Here is a 13,995-nt window from a genome sequence, read left to right on the forward strand (position 1 = left end):
TGTCTTTATATAGTGTCCTTGCCTCATATTCGTTGTTGTTGATTTTGTTTCTCCTGAGTTTCTATTTTTTTCTTGTATTATATTTTGGTGTGTAGGATAGTTTGTCTGCTTTGTGGTTACCTTGTTATTTACCTGTATTTTTCTAAATTTAAACCTAAATTTTATTTCTTTGTATCGCCGTATCTTCCTGTCCATATGGAAGATCAATGACTACATTTCTTAGTCCCTCTTTATTGTTTTATTGTTGTCTTCTTTTACATAATGAGATCGCTGTTACCATTTTAAAAAATTTTTTTTTCATTTATTTTTTGATTTCCCTGTCTGGGCTGACTTCTGATTGCTCCGCCCAGTGTTCTAGTCTTGGGTTGATACCTGACATTATTGATTTTCTAAGCAAAGAACTCCCTTTAGTATTTCTTGTAATTTTGGTTAGGTTTTTACAAATTCCCTAAACTTCTGTTTATCTGGAAATGTCCTAATTCTACCTTCATATTTAAGAGACAGTTTTCCTGGATACATGATTCTTGGATGGCAATTTTTTCCTTCAATCTTTTATATAAGTCATCCCATTGCCTTCTTGCCTGCATGGTTTCTGCGGAGTAGTCCTAGCTTATTCTTATAGGCTCTCCTTTGTAGTTGACTTTTCGTTTATCCCTAGCTGCTCTTAAAATGCTGTCTTTATCTTTGCTTTTGGCAAGTTTGATTATGATGTCTTGGTGACTTTCTTTTAAGATCTACCTTATGTGGAGTTCGATGAGCTTCTTGGATAGATATCTTCTCATCTTTCACGCTATCAGGGAAGTTTTCTGCCAACCAATCTTCAACAATTCTCTCTGTATTTTCTGTTATCCCTCCCTGTTCTGGTACTCCAATCACTTGTAGGTTATTTCTGTTGATAGAGTCCCACATGATTCTTAAGGTTTCTTCATTTTTTTTAATTCTTTTATCTGATTTTTCTTCAAATATGTTAGTGCCAAGTGATTTATCTTTAAGTTAAGAAATTCTGGCTTCTACTTGCTCAGTTCTGCTCCTCTGACTTTGTATTGAGTTGTCTAATTTTGTCTGTAATTTTATTGTTAATCTTCTGAATTTCTGATTGCTGTCTATGGATTTTTCCAGCTTATTAAACTTTTTATTATATCCCTGAATAATCTTTCTTATTTCTTCAGTTGCTTTACTGTGTGTTCCTTGGCTTGTTCTGCGTATTGCCTCATTTCCTTCCTGATGTCTTGAAGGGTTCTGTATATTAATCTTTTGTATTCTGCCTCTGGTAATTCCAGGAATGCACTTTCATCTAGAAGATTCCTGGATTCTTTGTTTTGAGAGCTTGTTGAGGTGATCATGATCTATTTCTTTATGTGACTTCAAATTGACTGTCATCTCTGAGCCATCTATAAGTTATTATATTGTTCTAGCTTACTGTGTCGTAGCTTCTTTGTTTTGTTTCATTTTGATATGTGCAGATGGGTTGCTTGAGTGAGCTAGCTTGATTATTTTCACCTTTGGAGCTCTGACGTCCAGTCCCCAGCTGGCTAGAGCTGTTTTCAGGTATATCAGCCTAGGAGTCCATTCACTTTTCTTGTATGAATTCAGCCCAGGTGTCCAGGTAGCTGATCATCAAGTGTGTGGTACAGGCTCTGTCCTAGAATTTTAGAGGGATGGGGTGATTGGTGTACCCGGCATCTGGTTGCAGCAGGGGGTCACACTCTGAACAAGGCAGGGGGCTGAGAATCATCCCCCACTTGTCTCTGAGGAAAGCTTGTCCCTGTTGCCTAGAGCATACAGGTGGGTGGGTTCCGCAGACGGACCGTGGGCAACTAGTGTTTTTGGTTGTAAGGACTGGGAAGTACCAGTTATCCTTGGACCCCTGTCACGAGTGGCGGGGTGACCTGAGTGGAGCTACCAGTCCTTAGGCTGCTGACGTGGGTAGGTGAGGACCCTTTAATAGGAAAAACAATGTCAAACATCAAACACTCACCTCTCCGCCGCACAGGTCAAATGGTTGGAGTCTGCCAACAAGGGCCTATTCTCCTAAAATAGGCCCACACAGGCCCATGCAGAGGGGAAAGATACTCAAAGTCCACGGACTGTTTATGCTGGAACAGCAGCCTCTTCTATCCTGAGTTCCCCCAGTTAGTATAAAAAGAAAAAATTTAGTGGAGCTGGCAAATTATCTTTTCCCCCAACTGCAAATTTATTCCTTCTGCAAGGCCAGGAGGATGGCTCTAGGCACTCAACAGGGCCTATCTCAGGTCCAGGGAAGTCAGCTGCTGAAGCTGGCTTGGGAGCAGGGGGTTGGGGGTGTAAAATATACACAAGTACTTTGCTTTTGCCAAGAGCCCTGTAATTTTCTGCTTCCAGAGGTGCGAGTAGGCTGTGTGGCTGGCTGCGTCTCCCTTAGGAAACTGCAGCCGAATGCTAGTAGAAGCCCACCACCACTGCTCCTGGGAATGGTGCCCCAGGGCTCCCCAAGATTCAGGTCCGGTAACTCCTCTCCACTTCTGAACCATCTCTTCCTCCCCCTGCCCCTCAGTTCATTTTCTAAGCTTGTCTTTTATGTTCAGGGCTCCTAGCTTGTCATAAATATACTCGTTTCAGTTGTTTTTTCAGGTCTGTGTTGTAAAGAGGGCTTGCCAGAAGCGTCTGTCTGTTCCGCTATCCTGGCTCCGCCTCCAGTTACTATCTGTCTTTAACACATCTTCTTAACTCTGCCTGTGACTCACAGGCTACCCCCTTACTCATTATCTGTAGTTATGCATTTTGTCCATATTTTATAAGTTACTAATTTGCTGTCTCTGTTAACCCTTCTCATGAGTTTCTTCTGTCCTACTCGGTTTGATGTCCACTGTAGAAACATTGAATATGTTCAAACAGTGCAGCAACTGCGTATTACATAAATACCGAGATGTGGACTGCAAATAGCCTGTTAGTGTAAGATTCACTCCTGCATTTTTCTAAATTCTTTGTAACAGATATCATTTTTCAAATAGAAAATCCTTACATTCATCTTGGCTTAATCTAACATGTAGCTGTAAGAGCCTGTCCACATATGTGATTGGACTAGAAGAGCAGAGAGGGTTCACAGAATCCATGGCAAGTTGATAATCTCTACTGATGACGTTCAGCTAGCTAAAGATCATTTAAAATTTTGATTTGGGCACCTTGAAAGGAAGGATTGTTTTCTTATTGCCTATGTGCAGATGCGAATAGTAGCCTTTATCTGGTTTAAAAAAGGGAAACAGCTAAAGGCTACTATTTGCATTTTATAAGTAGCTTTATTTTTATCAGTAGCTTTTATCTGGCTTCACCAGAAGCCCTAACAGGTCAATGGTTAAGGGCTCAGCTGATAACAGAAAGGTCAGCAATTTGTACCCACTAGCCACACTATGGGAAAAAGATGTGGCAGTCTGCTTCCGTAAAGATTCCAGCCTTAGAAACCATATAGGGCAGTTCTGCTTTGTCCTGTAGGGTTGCTGTGTGTCGGAATTGACTCAACAGCAGCAGATTTGGCTTGATTTTTTTACCTGCTTTCATAAGAATTGTCAGATTTCCCAGGGAATAAAAAATTAGGGTAGCACCAAGAGAAACAAAATTCAGAAATACTAGCTAGGACCTTACAAAAAATTTTACTGCCATAAAAATCTTAACCTTATTGCAGTATTTTAGAAATTATTTAATTGAAATATCTCGGCCATGCTATTAAAAATCTTTAATTACCAGTTGTGAAGTGAAATACATTAAAACATTTTATTCTACACTGTAAGGTTTGGTTTTGGTTTGGGTGTTGTTTTGTTTTTTTACAAAACAAGAGTGTATTTACCTGACTTAGTCATACTGCATTAAAAAGTGTACGTTCTTCCCTGAGGGTTTTTTTCCTCTCCCCACATGAAACTAAATGGATCACAATAGACATTAGTGGATAAGCTTTATGAAGTTCAAAGACTTTGTGTTTTTGATTCTCTACTGCATCCCTCCCCTAAAATAGGACCTGGTACATAGTAGGTACAATAGCCAGAGTACATGTTAAGCTGCTATTACAAAGAGACCCCCAAATACAATGGCTAAAAACACAGAAACATTTCTCTTTCATTTAACAACAGTCCACAGATGAGCAGGTAGCCCAGGGTGAGTAGATACCTTTGCGCTATGGCATTATTTGGGGACACAGTTCCTTCTCTTTTGTCACTCTGCCATGCCCTAGGGTGTTGTCATAGTTCACATGGTCTCAAGCTGACCCACACCATCTGTCTTAGTTATCTAGTGCTCTTGTAACAGAAATACCACAAATTGATGGCTTTAACAAAGAGAAATTTATTCTCTCACAGCCTGGGAGGCTAGAAGTCCAAATTCAGGGTGGCAGCTCCAAGGGATAGCTTTCTGTCTCTTTTGGCTCTGGAGGAAGATCTTGGCATCAGTCTTCTTCTGGGTCTAGCAGTTTCTCAGTGCGGGGACCCTGGGTTCAAAGGATGTGCTTTGCTCCTGGCTCTCTTCTTGCTTGGTGGTAATGAGGTCACAGAAAGGGGATGTAGTGCTGCAGCTGTCCACTTTCAAGTGGTGTCTGCATGTTGCACAGAACCATATGTAAACCAGGCACGGGTTTTCTCTTCCTGAGTTAGCTGATCATAAGGAACAACCCATGAGGCCATAGGTGTAGACTGGGAGGTGAAAGGTAATGTGACAGAAGTGGAGACCATGGACATTTGGGACACTTCATGCAACTTACTTGTGCCTTCAGGTGTGAGCTTGTATGTAGCATTTCCATGTACCGTTTCCATTTAATGATGGAGTACTGCTGTGCACGTCCAACTTTATGGCTCTGTGGATCAGACAATACCCAGTTCATGATGGGCAGCTCAGGCCATATGGTGACCTGGTGGCCCATGGTTAAGCAGTCAGTCTCTGCTAAGGGCCAGTAACAAGCCAAAAGCTATTTCTCAAAAGAGTAGGACACTTCAGGCACCTTTGGATCAGCTGGATTATATGGCCCAAGCAGCAGAGTGGCTTGCACAGCAGCCTGAACCTGTTGTAGAGTCTTCTTTTGTTTTGGTCCCCACTCAAATCTAGCAGCTTTTCGAGTCACTTGATAAATAGGCTGGAGAAGCACACTCAAATGAGAGATATGTTACCTCCAAAATCCAAAGAGACCCAGAGTCTAACTCGAATCACCAGAATAGAGAGTCACGACCCCTCAATCAATTCCCAGACTTGAGTGAGTTTACAGACCTACAACCCCTTGAATGAAGGAGAGGCTGGGCAGCACTCATTATTACCTTACTAGACCCACTCACACAGTTTTTGCTTCCTGTCCCCATGACCCTATTCTCTGCAGGTCAAGAGGTCTTAGTTCCAAAGAGAGAAATGCTCCCACCTGGAGACACATCACTGATTCCATTGAACTGGAATTTAAGAATGCCACCTGGCCACTTTGGGCTCCTTATGCCTCTGGATCAACAGGCAAAGAAGGGAGTTACCATACTGGCTGGTGTGATTGATTCCAATTACCAAGAGGAAATCAGATTGATATTGCATAATGGAGGCAAAAAAGAGTATGTCTGAAATACAGGAGATCCCTTAGGGTGTCTCTTAGCCCTACCATGCCTCGTGATTAAAGTTAGTGGAAAACTACAGCAACCCAATTCCAACATAACTACTAATGGCCCAGACCTTTGGAGGAATGAAAGTTTGGGTCACCCCACCAGGCAAAGAACCACGATCAGCTGAGGTGCTTGCTGAGGACAAAGCAATTACGGGATGAATGGTGGAAGAAGGTAGTTCTGATTACCAGTTACAAGCACATGAAACAAGGACTGTAGTCGTTATGAGTATTTCTTCCTTGTATGTGTGCATCAAATATTTTTGTTTTCTTCACTTACAAAATATAAGGGCTAGAGCATTTTCAGTTGTATACGTGTTCGTTGTATTATGTTCTGCACAAGTATGACTTTAAAATTGCCTTTATTCAGAGATTATGTATGGTTTAAGGACATGTTTACAGGTGCCAGGTTGACATGGGGTGAACTGTGATGGTGAAAGTTGTGTATCAACTTGGCTGGGCCATGATTCTCAGTGGTTTGGCAGTGTGATATAGTTTGGCAGTTGTATAACGATGCAATTAGTTTGATGAGATCTAATACAACGTGTTCACCTCCATAATGAGATATACTGTGGGTAGCCAATCAGTTGAAAGAGAATTTTCTTGGGGGTGTGGCCTGCATCCAATATTGGTGGACTTTCTGGCAAGGCTCATGAGCTTTTGCTCGTTCTGGACCCTGCAGCTGGTTCCTGTTCATCTGACCTCCGGTTCTTGGGACTTGAGCTAGCAGCTTACCTGTCATCTTGCCTACCAACCTTGGGATTCATGAGCATCTGCAGTCTGTGAGCCACGGCCTGCCAGGTTACCTGCTGATCATGGGATTTGTCAGTCTCTGTAGCCTGTGAGCCAGAGGCCTGCTATCTGACCTGCTGATCTTGGGTTTGCCAGCCCCTGCAGCTACATGAGTCAAGAGAAGCCTCTAGTCTGGCCCACAGACTTGAGCCTTTCCAGCTTCTACAATCGTGTGGGCCGTTTCCTTAATACAAATCTCTCTATATGTTTATATGCTTTACTGGTTTTGCTTCTTTAGAGAACCCAGCCGAAGACACCATCCCAGCTGTGTATCTGCTTGTGGCAAGTGCAAAAGAGAGAGTGGAGGGCAAGCAATTTCTTTGTAAAAGCTGATCTGTATGTTTCACACAGAACTTCTGTTTCCATCCCATTGACCAAAGCAGAGTCACATGGGCATGTCAGCTATAAGGGAGACTGGAAAGTATAGTCTCTTACTAGGCATTGCTTTTCTAACTAACACACAGGGAGTTCTGTTGACTAAATGGATGAAGGGAAGATACTGGAGTCAGTAATAGTAAGTGCCATAACCCAACACTAAATAAAAATTTAGAAAATTAATGAATAATGGCCAAATTAAAAAATTGGTCCATATTTTAAAATGACAAACATTTACGATTTATTAAAATGCTTAGAGGGGCGAAGTAGTGTAGTTGAAAGGTCAGAGACCTGGGTTTGACACTGTCAGTAACTAGCTAAAACCCCATTATATTCCAGATAGGTGGATTGAGACAGTTGCAGGTAAAATAGGTACAATTTCTTTTAATCCCATAATTAAAACATATAGCTGCAGTCTTTTTAATCTTTTCAAAAAATATGTATTCTTCTACTTTCAGTAGTAATTAGTATTAGAAAAAAATATGTAGTTTTAAATTCAGTTAAGAATTGAAGTAAATACGATCTGTGTTGTGGAGAATAAATATTTGGCTGCTGGTATCTTGAGACCTTTATACTTCCATATTTTATATTTCCATTGATTTTTGAGTCCAAGTGCGGTTACATTCTGTGACTGATGGGGTCATTTTAGAACCGACCGTGAAAATGGGAACAAAAATTTTAATAGCATTCTAATTTTATTTATGTTTTCTTTTTCTCCAGCCTAATATCGTGTTATCAGATGCATTGTTTATAATGTTGAAACTAAAATTTAGTGGTTTCCTTTATTATAAAAGAAACAGATATATATTGGAGTACACATTTTCAATTTTTATTTATAAAAATATATATACAAGTTTCTAAAATTGTGATGTGAATATTAAATTATAAATTTGTCTTTATTATACTAAGTTTTTGAGTTTTACTTACCTGTTTAAACTGCTTTGCCCCTTTAGTTATAGCTTTTGATTATAGTTTGCTGTTAATTTCTTTGTGGAAGTGATTCAAAATTGTTTTCATATGACCTCCTAATGAAATATCAGTTATTTATTTACTTACTAGATTAAATAATAGTGTTAAAAACTTAAAATATTTAAATTTGCTTTTCTTAGGATATGTCAGCTCAAGGATCGTCTTCACAGCTTCCTAAAACTTTTGATCCTGAGCCAGAAGCTAAATATGGTACACTGGATGTGACTTTTGACTATGATTCACAAGAACAGAAGCTTCTGGTAACAGTGACAGCTGTCACAGACATCCCAACATATAACAGGACAGGTGGCAACTCATGGCAAGTACACCTTGTTCTTCTACCTATAAAGAAACAGAGAGCAAAAACCAGCATCCAGAGAGGACCATGCCCAGTCTTCACAGAAACATTCAAATTTCATCATGTTGAATCTGAGATGATTGGAAATTATGCAGTTCGGTTTAGACTGTATGGTGTACATCGCATGAAAAAAGAAAAAATCGTGGGGGAAAAGATTTTTTATTTAACCAAATTGAATCTTCAAGGAAAAATGTCGTTACCTGTGATACTGGAACCTTCTTACAATCAATCTGTGAGTATCTCATCGAATAGCCTAAGTTCACTTTATGTTCATAGCATATCATATACACAGTTTTTAACCTATAATCAACCCAGTAACTTTCTTTGTTTATTTTTTACATAGTAATAATGCCTTTACAAAATGTCTAAGCCCTAAATAGCTAGGTATAATTTTTTCTCATCTGTTAAAGTTGCCCTTGAAGATGATATATGATTTATTTTGTGCATTCTATTTTAATCTTCACAGGGTCTGACCTGGGATCCTACACATTTGTTCCTGTGTTGAACATTTATTAGATGATTGATCATGATGTCATCCAAACTCCTTATAGAATTTAATTTTTTTCTCTCCAGGTTAAAAGTAGGTGACACATTAAGAAGCATCTAGTCCTATACCCTATTGACATATTTAAAAATTATTGGCTCTTAGAGAATATGTGCTGCTGCCTAAGTCATGACTAAGTACCTTTCCAGACCTGCTATGAGATTATTTTAAAGGTTCAAAAAGTAACCTGGCCTCATTATACTTTCCATCCTTTTTAATTAAAGATTTTCAAGTATTTCTGGGAGAATTCTTAACCTTAGTACTTTGAGATATTCTCCCTTTGTCCATATTTGTGGCTTAATTCCCACAACCAAAACCCAGTGCCGTAGAGTCGATTCCAACTCATAGCGACCCTATAGGACAGAGTGGAACTGCCCTGTAGAGTTTCCAGGAGCACCTGGCGGATTCAAACTGCCAAGCCTTTGGTTAGCAACTGTATCACTTAACCACTATTCCACCAGGGTTTCCAAGGCATTGCAAATCACAGGAGATAAATGTCTGCACTGTTTATTTAAACACGGGGGATGCATTATGCCACATAGCTGTTTAGATTCTGAGAAAATCTGTGAAATGATGTAAGTTATGTTCTATAATTATCTCTAAGTTACACTGAATAAAAAGCATTTTAATAATATAAATACATAGATTTTGGAGTAGATTCATATTTTAAAATGAAGATATAGTATTTTATTTTATGGTTGTTTTTAAATTTATTAGACCAAGGTTAAAATTGCATCGAATTTATACCAGAGAGCATTTGATCTTGTGGAACCTTCATTTATCATGGAACCATACCATTTTAGCCAGGTGATTTCAGCATGTTTAAAAGGAAAAGGTGATAGTAAATATAATATATCCATATGAGTTTCTAGATAAGATTAACCCTTTAGGGAGAGAATTGATAACTTGTTATAATTTTGAATTTTTAGAATTACAACCATGAATAAGTGCCTTTTTAAAATGACATTTGTAGTTTTTCAGAGGAGTGAAAAATAAAAAGTACAGGTAACATGTCAGAGGGAAAAAGAAAGAAATTTTTTTTCGAGAAATTGAACGTTCTGCAATTCTTGATGTGATTTTAAAGTGTTCTCAGTATTCGGTCTGAGTGATCACTAGTTCATCTGTGGAAAATACATCCTTGTGTAGAAATAACATTGGTGTAAATTAAAAGAAAATGACGGTGTCATCAAAGGTATGTGTTTTGCGTTGCTTTGTTTACTTCAAATTTAAGAGAAAATGACGGTGTCATCAAAAGGTATGTATTCTGCATTGCTTTGTTTACTTCAAATTACGTGTTCCCAATTCTGTATTTACTGTATTTATTTCATAAAGAAAATGAAGCCATAGAAAACAACATAATTTTATCTTTGGTCAAACTAAATAATTCCATTTTTATATGTACCTCAGTTACATGTGCTGGTTTATAGTAATTGATTTTGTAATCTAGTTTTGCCAGCCAGTATGATAAATTTCTGAGGAGTATTCACAAAAAGTAAAAAAGTGCTAGATAGTTTCTAAAACATGAAGTTTAGATCTGAACAAAACTATCCACCTTCTCTTACAGAATTTTTTTCTCTGCATTAACATATTTCTTAAATAATTGTCCTTTCTCTTCCTTCTTTCTCCACCTCCTCAAAATATCATTGCCTCCTTACTTTTAGGTTTCTGTGCCAAAAACAACCTGGCACACTATGATTATGAAGTTACCACTCATAATTCTGTCTACCATTTGTCTTCATAAAAATGTGAAGTTACCACTCATAATTCTGTCTACCATTTGTCTTCATAAAAATGTAATACAGATAAAGAACCCATATATTCTGTATGTTGTTAGCTGCCATCTCATTGCCATCCCAACTCATGGCAACCCCATGTACCATAGAAGGAAACATTCTGCCACGATCTGTCGTGCCATCCCCATAATGTGTTGCAGATCAGACCATTGTGATCCATAGGGTTTTCATTTACTGATTTTTTGGGAAGTAGATCACTAGGCCTTTCTTCCTAGTCCATCTTAGTCTCGAAGCACCACTGAAACCTGTTCAGCATCCTAGCAACACTCAAGACTCCACCGACATGGCGGTAGCTGCGCATGGGGTGCACTGGCTGGGAATCAAACCTCTGTCTCCCGCATGGAAGGCAAAAATTCTACCACTGAACCACCGCTGCCCCCATTATATATATTCTGTAGTGTTAATGTTGTCTTTTCTGGAGCTTTGATATTAACTATATGGAAAAATCTTATGAGTATAGTTTACTTGAGTGAGTTTAGCTCTAAATTTGTAAGATATATATACACACACATATATATGAAAGCTAACGTTCATAGTCAAACATTTATTCTAGTAGCCTTTGAATAAATTACTTATTATTCTCGTACTTGAAAACCTGAGGAAAGGGGATCCTTGTTATATAGTGTCAGAAGGCTGAGCGGCATTATCTCCTGCAGTTAGGTGGAAAGCAGAACTTGTAAATGATAAACTTATATATTTGTTGCTGTTGTTATTAGGTGCCCTTGAGTCAGTTCTGAATGATAGTGAATCACTTCCAGGTTCTGCACCATCCTCACAGTCGTGGCTGTATTTGAGCCCATTGTTGTAGCTACTGTGTCAGTTCATCTCGTTGAGGGTCTTCTTCTTTTTCACTGACCCTCTACTTTACCAAGCATGATGTCCTTCTCCAGGGACTGATCCCTCCTGTTAACATGTCCAAAGTATGTGAGATGAAGTCTTGCTGTTCTCACTTCTAAGGAGTATTTTGGCTGTACTTCTTCCAAGACAGATTTGTTTGTTCTTCTGGAAGGCCAAATGGTCTATTCAATTTTTATTTCTTTAGTTGAGGTGTAATCCATACTGAAGGCTTATATATTTAGCTGAGGAGATTTTCCAAAGTGTTGAAGGCATAGCCTGATTTGTTCTTCGTGTTTATAGTAAAATGCAAGAGGAAAGAGATAAATTGAGAAAAACTGTTAAAAAAGAACCAAGACTTGATGAATTGGGAAATTCTGAGCCTACCCAGATGGCAAAAGATGCTAAATTTAAAAAATAGCTGCTTAAAACTGGTATAGAGAAAAGGCTGAGGGTGTGGCTGTACAACTTTTCCTGAAACCTAGTAAAGATTAATAGAAGACCAGAGTATTCTGCCATACAAAGGACCCTTCAGGGAGATAGAGGATGTTCCTCAAAGATCATCTCAATCAAACCAGAGAGCCTCTAGGAAGCTTAAGAGAATTGTGCCTCAGCCATCTCAGTAGAAGCTAAAGTCAGAGAAGGGATTATCTTGAAAAGATTTGTGGACATGACTTTAGTCTAATGGAGTGAACCTCTGTAAAATTCACAAGATTCTTGAAGAACTTGTATCAGCACAAACGCTACCTGCTTGGACTGAAAGAAACAGAGAGACTACAAAATGAAAGAAGGTGACTAGACCTCCAGAATTCCACTGTTAGGAAGCAATCTGAGAAAACTGTTGTTTACGGTTGCCATTGAATTGATTCCAACACACGGCTGTGAGGAAATCACTATGTAATTAAACTTTTAAACTTATGTCTAAATTTCATCTTAAAATATGTAGAAAGAAAGCAATTGACTTTTTAAAAAATAGAATAATAAAATATAGAGCTGAAAGGAGCCTTAGTGGTACAGTGGTTAAGCACTTGGCTGCTAACCGAAAGATTGGCAGTTTGAACCCACCAGCTGCTCTGCAGGAGAAAGATGTGGCAGTCTGCTTCCTTAGAGATTACAGCCTTAGAAGCCCTATGGGGCTAAAACAAAACAAGACTAAAGGGGCATACCAGCACAAGGGCACGGACTAGAAGGCAGCAGGGAACAGGAAAGCTGGTAATAGGGAACCCGAGGTTGAGAAGGGAGAGTGTTGACATGTCATGGAGTTGTTGACCAATGTCATAAAACAATGTGTATACTAACTGTTTAATGAGAAACTAGTTTGTTTTGTAAACCTTTATCTAAAGTACAGTTTAAAAAAAAAACAAAAACCCTATGGGGCTGTCCTACAGGGTCACTCTGAGTCAGAACGGACAGCAACAGGTTTGGTTTTTTGGTTTGAGTTGAAAGTTCAGCTTCTCATTGTACAACTTAGAAATAGATATTTAGAGAGATCAGACTTCTTGGCTAATTTCTCATGGCCACCTGGTTCAAGAGCCTGGGCTACAATGTAAATTTTCTAATTCCAAAGCCAGATATTTTAGAAGAATCAATTTGTAAAATTCAGTTTAGTTCAAGAAGAATCCTAGATCATTCTGTGCAAGCTCTCTTATATACAAACTAGTTCCAAAGAAGGGAGTGAAAGATGTTGAATTGAATCTCCCTCACAGAATCTTTCTCTCCAAATACCTAGTGAAGAGTAAAAATATAAAAATTACCATAAAACTTCTACCACCTGTCATGGATTGAATTGTGTCCCCCCAAAATATCTGTCATCTTGGCTAGTCTATGATTCCCAGTGTTTTGTGATTGTCCACCATTTTATCAACTGATATGATTTTCCTATGTGTTGAAAATCCTATCTTTATGATGTTAATGAGGTGGGATCAAGGGCAGTTATGTTAATGAGGCAGGACTCAATCTACAAGATTAGGTTGTATCTTAAGTCAATCTCTTTTGAGATATAAAAAAGAGAAGCAAGCAGAGAGACATGGAGTCCTCATACCACCAAGAAGATAGTTCCAGGAGCAGAGTATGTCCTTTGGACCTGGGGTCCCTGCACTGAGAAGCTCCTAGTCCAGGGGGCGATTGGTGACAAGGACCTTCCTCCAGAGCCAACAAGGAAAGAAAGCCTTCCCCTGGAGGTGATGCCCTGAATTTGGACTCCTGGCCTACTGGACTGTGAGAGAATAAAATTCTCTTTGTTGAAGCCATCCACCTGTGGTATTTTTGTTATAGCAACACTAGATGACTAAGACATCACCCATCTGTCAGTTTGTTGTACTGAGATAGCTTGCATGTTACTGTGATGCTGGAAGATCTGCTACCAGTATTTCAGGTATCAGTAGGATCACCATAGTGGACAAGTTTCAGTGGAGCATCCAGACTAAGACAGACTAGGAAGAAATCTACTTCAAAAATTAGCCCATGAAAATCATATGGATCACAACAGAATATTGTCCAGTACAGTGCTAGAAGATGAGCCCCGTAGGTTGGAAGGCACTCAAAATACACAGTGGCCACAGCAATGGACTAGAGCATACGAGTGATCTTGAAGGTGGCACAGGGCTGGAGAATATTCCATTCTTTTTACATGGGGTCACCATGAGTCAGAGGCAACTTGATGTCGAGTAACGATAGCCATAAAATTTACTGGCAAAGAAAGAAATCAAAAATTCTGGAGTAGCATGAAGAGACAAGT

The 13,995-nt window shown here is 39.0% G+C and overlaps 1 protein-coding gene across 5 annotated transcripts in view; it reads left to right on the forward strand.

The window, feature by feature from the left end:
- The window catches only part of SYT14 (synaptotagmin 14), a 432,582-nt gene that overhangs the window by 307,612 nt on the left and 110,975 nt on the right, over positions 1–13,995 (forward strand). For 4 of the 5 annotated variants that reach the window (XM_049857726.1, XM_049857727.1, XM_049857729.1 and 1 more), the window contains one exon: positions 7,870–8,319. In XM_049857726.1, coding sequence (XP_049713683.1) covers positions 7,870–8,319 — 450 coding nt within the window. Of the gene's footprint in view, positions 1–7,869; positions 8,320–8,553; positions 8,835–13,995 lie in introns of those variants that run through there. The other variant, XM_049857728.1, reaches the window with a different exon arrangement.

The sequence above is a fragment of the Elephas maximus genome, chromosome 18, assembly GCF_024166365.1.
Source record: "Elephas maximus indicus isolate mEleMax1 chromosome 18, mEleMax1 primary haplotype, whole genome shotgun sequence".
Taxonomy (NCBI): domain Eukaryota; kingdom Metazoa; phylum Chordata; class Mammalia; order Proboscidea; family Elephantidae; genus Elephas; species Elephas maximus.